The sequence below is a fragment of the Penaeus japonicus genome, unplaced genomic scaffold (assembly GCF_977035675.1).
Source record: "Penaeus japonicus unplaced genomic scaffold, GWHDUDI00000001_assembly GWHDUDI00000031, whole genome shotgun sequence".
Lineage (NCBI taxonomy): Eukaryota > Metazoa > Arthropoda > Malacostraca > Decapoda > Penaeidae > Penaeus > Penaeus japonicus.
Genome location: NW_028234433.1, coordinates 26,912,054 through 26,922,734, shown reverse-complemented (window position 1 = coordinate 26,922,734; position 10,681 = coordinate 26,912,054). Strand labels below are relative to the sequence as shown.

Genomic DNA, 10,681 nt, shown 5'->3' with positions numbered 1-10,681 from the left:
CTACTTTTTATTCAGTCCTTCCCGCAACCTCGCCGAAACCAAATAGCTCTAAACCCTCAACAATAACCACACCATGAAACTAAAACTCCCAAAAATAAAACCCCACAATTAACCACAAATAAAAAAAAAATACACTCAAGTATACGTCAACCCACAAACGTAGCAAAACCCGCTAAGCTCGAGCGGAAAAGCGCCCGAACACCTTTTGACATCCGCTAACCAGAAGGAAAACATTACGTGGCCGAAGGAGAGACAGCGAACCCGATTATGTGAATTTATGTGTTTTTGGTGTGATTCCTGTGATTTATCTTGGTAAGAGCTGGATGGGTGCGTGTTTGCTTGCTTCTGAGTGTGTTATTGTGCGTAATGATTGTCCCAAAGGAAGAAACATATGGATGGAGTGTTTGTTGTGAATTACCTGTTTGGTTTGATATAATGTGGGATTTAAAGGCTATTTCACATCTAATTGGCTATTTAAGCACATGTTGCGCTGGTTATTTATGTATGGTGGTTGTTTGTTTGCCTATTTTGAGGAGATAAGGGGAAATTGTAGTTGTTTTAATGTGGTGATATATTTTTTTTTTACCTGTAAGTGATTTTGCGTGTATTAAATCGCCGTGTTTGTTTAGTTTTATTTTTGTTTTTCTTGTTGTGTTGACTTAGGCTTTGAAAATATTGATACATGGTCTGTAACTCACTCATAGTGTATCTTTAGTGATAATATTAAGTCAATCTGATTAATTTGGGTTTGAAAGACTTTAAAGAGTTATGTTTTATCTATAAACTTCATTCTGTTTATGAACTTTATTCCAGAATATTACTGTGTCATTGGTGAGAAATTTGAATTATTCTCTCGTGATTGAGGAGAGACTTAGAGATTTAGTTTGTTTGTAAGAGACAAATTCTTTTTGTTTTCATAATTGCAGAGGGAAAGAGTTATAATTGTTATTTCTTCAATTAGTTATTAAGTGCAAACTGTAAACTATCTATATAATTTTTGCAGATATTCCATGTAAAAGGGTTTAGGGAAACATAATCCAAATACATTGCTTAGAAATACCGATATTATGCTTTGATAGGAAGCTAAATGTGTTAGGACTTGATAGTTGAAGTGAGTATGATGTTTGTTAGGGATGATATGAGATAATCAGACTGAAAACTAATAAATAGGCCTATTATAGTTAGTAAGAGAGCCATCAAAGAGAGAAAGTTATGTCCAGCAATTATCATTTTCTCTCACAATAGCACAGCTTATCTGTCCAGTTGTGAAGAGTTTTTTTTCCTTCCCTTGATAGGATAGATTATCTTATTGTTATCTATATTTTTTTTATACAAATGTAGCATCAGGTTGGATTTATGTTATTAATATGAATTAGAGTAGGTGTAATAGGCAACTATGGTTATTGTGATAAAATATACAATACCCCAATCATCGCAGGAGTGTGTGCAATCAAGTCTGGTTGGCAGAGGAGAGGTTAACCCCTAGAGGATACACCTATTTGTATTCTGACGCAGAAATGGGCTTAACAAACAATTTTATCCAATCTAATTCTATCTTCGACAGAGAGATTAGTTGTGTCTTTGGAATCTACAGTTCCAAAATCTACGTCATGATTCTTGAAAACCTCACCATCATTTCCTGTGGAATAGTGGTTCAGGTTGTGCATGTCTCCACCTGAACATAACTAGAATCATTACTTATGTCCTCTTAGGGTTGATTAGTAGAAGATAATGCAGTGGTTAGTTTGTGGTATAGTATTTCTTACCACTATGGATCATGAACAGTGGTAGTTTTTGGTGTGTTAGGAGCTTGAAATCAGAAATTTGTGTTTGTATAGTATTGTTATTCTGCGGAAAAATAGATAAACACCCAAGGAAAACATAGAGCTTCATGGAATAGATTTGTATGGATATCCTTTTCTCTCTATAATTTTATTTTATTGTTTTCTGCTGACTGTTTCCAAATATGGTTACAAGGGTTGTCACATATGGTTCGCAAATTATACATGGAAGCATCACAAATATTGTGGATAAAAGCTCTCCTGAAGTGAACAAAATACATTATGATTAACTTAGAAAAGAAATTGGATGGCGACTATAGCTTTTACAGACTTTTATATAATTTGTGTGTGTGTGTGTGCGCGCACACTTTTGTTTGTTTGATGTAATTTGAAGAATCTGATGCTATTTTGGGGGTTGGAGGAGAGAAACATCACGTGATATAGGTGTGATTTCTTTAAGAATATGAAATGTGGCATATGTACCATTGGTAAAACTTACATACCCACATGCCATACTTTAGGCACAGAGTTCACAGTTGCCTCCACTCCTGTTGTCACCATATCAAAGGCCAACAAACATCCCACTCACATATTTTGGCAGGATAGAATTCAGACTGGTGTCCTATTTGACTACAAGTCTGCAAGAGGATTTGTTAGTAGATATGCCATACCACAAACAATGCAATTTACTTTGATAGTACCCTTATCGGCTGTGTTCATGTGATAACTGTGACTAGAATCCTGTATCTCAAAATGCCAACACAATATTAATTAAATTAAATCGTCCTTACTTTTGATTGACTTATTGGTGTAAAGCTATTGATATAATCCCTAGATGCATTAATTCCTAAAGGACCAATAATTAATTGTGATATTTTCAAGTATCATCACATAGATTTTGACCTGCACATTTCAAAAATATAACTTTTTCTTTTTTCCTCCTCTTCTCTGCTTCTTCTTCTCAAATTGAATAAGAGTAGGTAAAAAGGATTGCTTATGCATCTCTGCAACATATCACAAGATCCTTAAGTGGTTGAATGTATGGGGATCAATTTTGCCAGAAGGTGGCACTCTTTCTAAATAATTATGCATGAATGATTGTAAATTGTACATTTCATTGATCAGTTAATACCAAGTACAGTGAAAACTGTAGGTGATTTTGCTAAGATTTGGAAGAACAGTGTGAATAAAAAGGAATTGTGATCTTGTATTGTTGAATTACCAGTGTTAATTCTTCAGTCCCATTCATGTCTCTTTATTCTCCGCACATGTTTTTTACCTTTTCCTTCATTTTGTTTTTTGTTTATTTTTTGTGAGTGTATACATGTGTCTGACACTAAGACTACCTCTCCCCAGATCGCGTTATCACAGGCAAGAGTTTTGACCAGAGCAGCATGGAGGGATGGTAACACTTATTCTCCCCATCTGTAATATCCCTTTTTCGAAAGAGGTAGGACACATTTTACTTTTTATAAAGTCATAATTGTATTAATATCAAAAGCCCAAATTGTCTACTAGAAATGATCTGTGCTAATTTGTTTTCTGATTTCATTTACTTCTTTGAGTATATAGATTTTATTCTTTTCTTTTCTTTTTCTTTCTTTTTTCTTTTTTCTTTCTTTTGTTTATTTATTTCTTATGTGGAGAACGGTAAGTTACAAAATCATTTCATATCTTTCAGTCAGCTGATTGAATATTTTAAAAGTTTGTATATCAGCTGAGTTATGAGCTGTAATATACTGTAAGAAAAATAATGTATATTAGGTATAAGTTTGTTTTAGAAGATTACAACAGCCCTATTCCCCCCAAAAAGTTCATATACTAGTATGTAGATATTTAAAGTTCTTCAATTCTTTAGTTACTGATTTGCTTATTTCACAAGACTCGTTACTTGTTGTGTTTTAAATGTTATGTAGTTATGCTGTTGAATTAACTGATTCATTTCCATTGTTTTAAGAGATCACACTAACAAACTCTTTGTTCTTCCAACAGAGCACCATAAGATGACGCGACTGAAGGCATGGTGGGTGGTCCTCCTGGTGACCCTTGCTTGTGTAGTGCTGGTGTCCGCAGAAACAACACCAACGACGGTAATTTTAAGATTTCATGTGAAGCCCCACTCACACAATCTTTCCCTCCTTACACCTCTTCCCATCCTACCTTTTCCTCCTACTCCCACTCCTCCATTTATTTTCACAGTTCATATTGTCTGCTACTTCCTCCATATGTTCCCAAAGGTAGCATAGAAATGAGTTGGTACAGTCGGTCCTTCAAACTTCCATAAGGAACTGAAATTACAGACAAATAAAGTACAGACATCTCAGATTATTCAGACAGCCATAGAGGGTGGATACAACACCTTAAAATCTCAGACTATGTAATGCATTAGTACAAATAGATCTACCAGGGCAGTTTTACCTTGTTTATAAGGTATCTCTATCCTGATTGCATTTTCTACCATCAGGTTCTTTTATTCACAGATCTGAAGCATATGTATGTTGCATATTTCCAGATAAGTAACGATGATGACCAGGAACAGGGTGGAGTTGAAAAGAATCTAGACTCGGCAGAGATCATAAACGATGAGAGTGACAGTGCCAACAAAGAGGCTGAGGAGGAGAAGGATGGCGAGACTACAGCCGATGAGGAGAAAGAACCGAAAAAGCCATTGACACCAAATGAAGTTAGAGGTAAGAAGGTCCTTGGTGTTTTGCTCTGGTTTTTCTTTTGTTTCTAAATTATTAGCATTACAGCCATTACCACTACCAAATTTAGTTTCTGTCTCGTTTGTTGATTCTTTTGTCTATATACTAGTTTGGTCTGGTGGCAGTTTTTTTTTTAAACATACTATGTTGGAGAGTTGTATCTGACACCTCTCCAAAGATCAATGGGCATGATGTTATGTTGTTTATGTTTACATAACCTATATTCCATCAACATATGTGTAGAATATATTATACAGATTATTAATAATCTTATGTAGAGTCATAATTTCTCTCTTGTTCTGATTTTGGTATAAGTGCTTAATTAAGCAATAGGTGGTGTACAATAGAAAACGATTTGCATGATCTGAAGGGATACTTATCTATTCTATGTGAGTAATCATACAATTATATGAATTAATAGGAACTATCAGTATAACAACATTATGATTCAATACAGATACATATCACATTGGACTTGGTATGAATGTATTGCTCTGTAGCTGATGATCTAAATAGCAGTAAAGCATATTTAACACGTAAAGTGGTCTATGCAAGTATATATTTTTGTTTAAAAAACATATATTTTATTATTGATAATGCTTAAATAAATCTTTACTTTCTGCCTTCAGCAAATGAGTTATTCGATGCAGCCATGGCCATCTTGAACCAGACAAAGCAGGACGAGAAGCACGCCTACACACTCTTGCAGTCGGCAGCAGAGTTGGGGCACACGGAGGCGCTGCAGAAGGTGGCCTGGGCACGCCTGCTGGGGAAGCACCTCAAGCAGAACATCTCCCATGCAGTGGAGATCTTCGAAAGCTTAGCCATGAGAGGCAATGCTGATGCTCAAATGGTAGGTTATAAGATTTCCTGGGTGAGGTGTTTGGCATTGCTGTGGTGGAGTGGGAATTTTGAATAAGGTTTGTTGTTAGTGCGGAAGTATGGATCTTTAGCCTTTGCATTTAATTTAGTTTTATAAAATTCTGCAGGTTGATACCATCTGGCATTAATCAGTTCATGTTTTATTTTTATTATAGATATATACATACATACATTATTGCCAACCATAAATATGCTTTGTTCTTTTAGCCCATCCTAAAGTAAAAGTATCTAATGCTCAACCTATTGCAAATGAAGGTAATGCTCCCTGCAGCACAGGCTTGCCCTAAGAGAATTTTTCCTTTAAATCATCACATAGCAAAAGTACAGATATCATAATGGTATAAATTATTCTACTATATTATTTTACAATTACTGGAGAACTCAATTTATGTAGTAACTGAAACCTGCATCAGATATATTGACAGCTGTTTTCCTTTTGTCTTCAGGGATTGGGCTTCATGTATGCCACGGGGATCGGGAAAAATTCCAGTCAGGCAAAAGCGCTGGTCCATTACACATTCGGTGCCCTAGGTGGCAGCCAGTGGGCGCAAATGGCCTTGGCTTACAGATACTGGTCAGGCATCAGTGTAGCCTCAAACTGCGAGACGGCCCTCACCTACTACAGGAAGGTCTCGCGTACTGGTAGGTCTCTGTATTGACTTTAAAGCTCGGTTTAGATTCTTTGCATTGTTCTGCAATATGAATACTTTTGTCTTCATTTTTTGTTTTGTCTGCCATTATTTTTATTCTTGTATTTTGTTGTTTTATGCAGTCGTTTTAAGGTGCTGGTTGGAATATTATGATTAGACTTTCAAATATGCAATTTAATCTTCTTTCCATTTGATCTAATTCATATATACCTTCCAGTGGCAGACGAGGTGTCCTTGACTAGGAATCGCGTAGTGCAGAGAGTGCGTCTGTTGGATGAAGTGGACAGCCCAGGATCCCTGTCTACTCCTCTGGATGATGATCTAATTCAGTACTATCAATTCCTTGCTGAGAAGGGAGACGTACAGGCCCAGGTTTGTATATGCATTGCTAAAGTTGGATATTTGACTAATATATGTGAGTACATAGAAATTCAAGTCCTGATTTTAGTATATGCATATATATATATATATATATATATATATATATATATATATATATATATATATATATATATATATATATATATATATATATATGTATACACACACACACACACACACACACACACACACACACACACACACACACACACACACACACACACACACACACACACACACACACACACACACATAAATACACACATGCACGCACACACTTCACTTCAGCAGCAGAGCAAGGATGGGTTGACGGGCAGCTGCAACTTGGCAACATGTACTTCAGTAAGTCTTAAGTTCTGAATTGATGAACACATTGCGACCGCAAGTTGAATATAGCGGAAGTGAATTGCGAGTTTCACACATATCTGTTTTTGATGCAAATTTTGAGGAATGAAGGAATGTATAGATCAGTCGTGCAGAATCCTTAAGATACAGCTCAACATTCCCCATTGCAATTACAGGTGGAATGGGTGTAAGGAGGGACTACAAGATGGCCATTAAGTACTTCAACTTGGCCTCTCAGTCTGGTCATGTGTTGGCCTTTTACAATCTGGCTCTTATGCAGGCCTCAGGCACAGGGATGGTACGGTCATGCCACACTAGTGTTGAGGTAAGTATCGTGATCCTTGTAATTGATTTATTTTCTGGGACAATAGGCTGTCATAAATCTCTTATATTGTGTTAATTCCATTATGTTGGTTCGTATGATTTCAGTCAACCTATGGTGATGGCTCTGTAGTCTTCCAAAAAAAAATAACTTTTTTTTCTGCATCTAGGAGGTAAAATGGAATTATTATACTAATTTTTTCTTCTTTCTCCTCCTCTACAGCTTTTTAAGAATGTTGCTGAAAGGGGAAAATGGGGAGAGATGCTAATGGAAGCCCATTCAGCCTACTGGGATTCCCGACACACGCAAGCACTTGTGACGTACATGTTGCTAGCCGAGTTAGGGTATGAGGTTGCTCAGAGCAATGCTGCTTTTCTTCTTGATAGACATGAGACGGAGCTCTTCAAGAGAGAAGAAAGCTTAGCCCGAGCACTCATGTACTGGGGTCGTGCAGCATCACAAGTAAGTAGAGTTGAGAGAGAGAGAGAGTGTGTGTGTGTGTGTGTTTGTCTGTCTTTTTATGTTTGTTTGTTTATTGTGTCTATGTCTTTTTTTACATCCTAATGTTCAGTATACTCTGTATTTGTATTCCATGCCTTTTAATTTTTATTGTATTCAAATCTTTCTTCTTTTTAATAGGGTTATGCAGTTGCAAGAGTGAAACTGGGTGATTATCACTACTATGGATATGGAACATCAGTGGACTACGAGACAGCTGCTGCCCACTACAGGCTGGCTTCAGAGCAACAGCACAATGCTCAGGCTATGTTTAACTTGGGTTACATGCATGAGCAAGGGCTTGGATTGAAACAGGTATGAACTGATGGTTTTACAGTATGATAAGTTCTTGTTGGTGCCACTGGGGGTGAATCTAGTGTTTGTTTATATTGCTCTTCTCTCTTAGCAAAAATAACTAATTTGTTCTCCCAAGCAATGATTGATCATTGATCATTGTAAGTTATATTGATTATAGATATTGGATTATTCTCTCTACAGGACATGCACCTTGCCAAACGCTTCTATGACATGGCTGCAGAAGCAAGTGCTGATGCACAGGTGCCTGTTGCTCTGGCACTGGCCAAACTGGCCCTTCTTTTTACCTTCAAATATTTTGAAGATGTAAGTTTGTTTGTTTGTTTCTGTTTTCTGTTCATCCCAAAATATCATGAATGGTATATGATAGGGAACTATCTCCCAACAAAAAATAACAATTTACAATAGATATACAGCTAAAACTTTGCACATGTATACATTTGACCCTTCTCTTTACTTTTCCAGTTCAAATGGACACAGCTGAGCAAGGGCAGTATAGAAGAGTTCCTCGGCCCAGACTGGGACATCTACCTCATGGCAGTCCTCTCTGTCATCATTGCCATGCTTATTCTCTTCAGAAGGCCACCCCCGCCATTGGCCATGTAAACACCGTCTCCAGCTGTGTCATTTCAAAGTGACGGGGACACTAAGAACCGAATCTAAACAGATGAGGAGTCTGGAAATTTAACTTGTGGTGTTCTTCATCTGTACCCTTAAGTGTGCTACCAGCTCAAGCTTGTGGTTGACTGTTCTAGGGCTCAAGGAGGGGGGGCATCCGGTCCCAGCTTGTCGTATTCCACATGATTTTGTGCAATAAAGTCATCAGGCAAGATTGACACCTCTTGATCAAGGAAGATGGCACCACTTCCTTATTTTGAAGGTTGACTGAACACTGGCTATCCAGAAAGATCTTCAACTTACTTTATTTTCCTTTTTTTAAGGTTTGGGTGGTTATTGGTTGTAATGATATTTTTTTCTTTTTGTATGATCTTGCATTAGTGAAGGATAGCATAAATGTTGTCCAGAAGATGTAAACTCTCAAGAAAAAAGAATAGAAGTTGTATGGGATATATATACACAAGGGCTTTTATCGTGCTAGATTTTGTCCTTGAAATATTTTCATCTTGCTATTGGGGTTTGTTATTTCTGTTGGACATATATATGTATATGTATTTGAAATGGGTTGCACATAATACTATATATATATATATATATATATATATATATATATATATATATATATATATATATATATATATATATATATATATACATATATATATACATATATATACATATATATATAAACCGAGAAAAGTGTAGTTATTATATTTATTTCTATGATGGTATTCACCTGCGTAGTTTATTTTAAGGTTCACTAAATGTGACCCCCTATCATTGTGACAGTCCAGTTTCTATAGAGAATGTCCCTGAAAAAGAGATATGTGTATATACAAACTACTTCAGAATTTGTAAATGACTGTCCCTGTCTGGCTCGACTCAGCTGATTATCTTCTCTCCAGATCACAATCACCAGTGGGATGTTTGTTTGTTTGTTTGTTTGTTTTCCTTTATGTGGATGTACAGGATTGGGTATTTGCTTTCCAGTTATCAACCTTCCCAGTTTCTCAAACATTACATTATCACTAGTCACTTATAGTAGGAAGGTTCTCTTTTTTTTTTCTTTCTTATTTTCTTTCTTTTTCTTTTTTTCTTTTTTCCCTTCTCAGCTCATCTATCTTTCTGATTAATGTTGTTGTTGTTTTTTCAGTTGAGTATGGTATGGAAGTGTGGTGTACTCGTACCATTTACTTTACTTTTTTTCCTAGTACTGGAATTGGAAAAAGCAAAATATGTGTTCCAAATTTAGTTGTTGAATAAGGTGTGCGTGATTGTGTGTTTGCGTGCATGGGTGTGTATGTAAGTCAAAATATAATTTCTGTATAAACATCATGTACAGATTACTAAGTGAAAAGTTAATAATTGCAGTTAGAACTTTATAAATTTATTGTTAAGTTCTCTGTAAAAAGAAATAAAAAATAAAAGATAGTTCGTATATGAAATTTATTTTATTTATTGTTCCTTAGGTGTGATGTTATAATAAAAGTGAAGAACTGGTGCACTTACCAAATATGTCAACAGAAAATCAGACCTTCAAATGAAATGGTGATCATTGAAAAACATTCTTTCTTTTCGGACTTACTGTAACCGTTGTGCGTTATCTGTTTATAAAAAAATATACAGATGTAGAGTGTAATTTGTTAGTATATATAGATGCATATGGATCCATTTAAGTAAACCCAGAACGCTTAAGATGTCAGGCAATCAATCAATGAGGAGTGCTAACGCCTGGATGCATTGCCGCATCCACTTCCGTTTCCAGCTACGAGGATCCCTCTCAGCAAGCCACATGGAAGAGACAGGTCCTTACTTCGTCCAGGCAGGCTTGATCGATTTACCCCAGCCATGACTTCCTTAGTTGTCCCATGGGTCTCATACACTCAGGACTGTCTCTGGCGAAGACAAGCTGATTTGAGGGATCATTATCAAGGAGTCCAGTATCCATAAAGCCTGAATTGGCGGTCCCGGATTGTGCAAGTAATGGGTCTTATGTCGGTCTCACTTTGCCATCTTTGGTTTGGACACATAATCCCGTCACTTATGCCTTGCGCCGGATCATAAGGCACAGGATGAGGTCCAAGACTGGCAATATCAGGGCTCTGAAGACACGTAGCTTGATCTTTCTACGTAGGTACTCCTGTGTAGAATTTCTATATACAAATACTCCTCCCGAACGAGGTC

At 36.5% G+C, this 10,681-nt stretch overlaps 1 protein-coding gene across 1 annotated transcript; it reads left to right on the top strand.

Annotated features, from left to right (window-relative positions):
• The first annotated feature begins 172 nt into the window (after nt 1–172).
• Nucleotides 173–9,468, top strand: LOC122249525 (protein sel-1 homolog 1). The gene is made up of 13 exons (XM_086555456.1): nt 173–312; nt 3,138–3,231; nt 3,774–3,871; nt 4,294–4,471; nt 5,116–5,339; nt 5,815–6,010; nt 6,236–6,433; nt 6,670–6,741; nt 6,921–7,069; nt 7,289–7,528; nt 7,706–7,879; nt 8,063–8,185; nt 8,345–9,468. The coding sequence occupies exons 3-13, from the start codon at nt 3,785–3,787 to the stop codon at nt 8,483–8,485; spliced, it is 1,782 nt and encodes a 593-aa protein (XP_086411582.1). The 5' UTR covers nt 173–312; nt 3,138–3,231; nt 3,774–3,784; the 3' UTR covers nt 8,486–9,468.
• Nucleotides 9,469–10,681: the final 1,213 nt, after the last annotated feature.

Coding starts and splice junctions, on each gene's coding strand:
- LOC122249525 (XM_086555456.1), top strand. CDS start 3,785: ATGACGCGACTGAAGGCATGGTGGGTGGTCCTCCTGGTGACCCTTGCT. Junction 6,434..6,669: donor TGGATATTTGACTAATATAT/GTGAGTACATAG, acceptor ACACACATGCAC/GCACACACTTCACTTCAGCA. Junction 7,880..8,062: donor AAGGGCTTGGATTGAAACAG/GTATGAACTGAT, acceptor TTCTCTCTACAG/GACATGCACCTTGCCAAACG.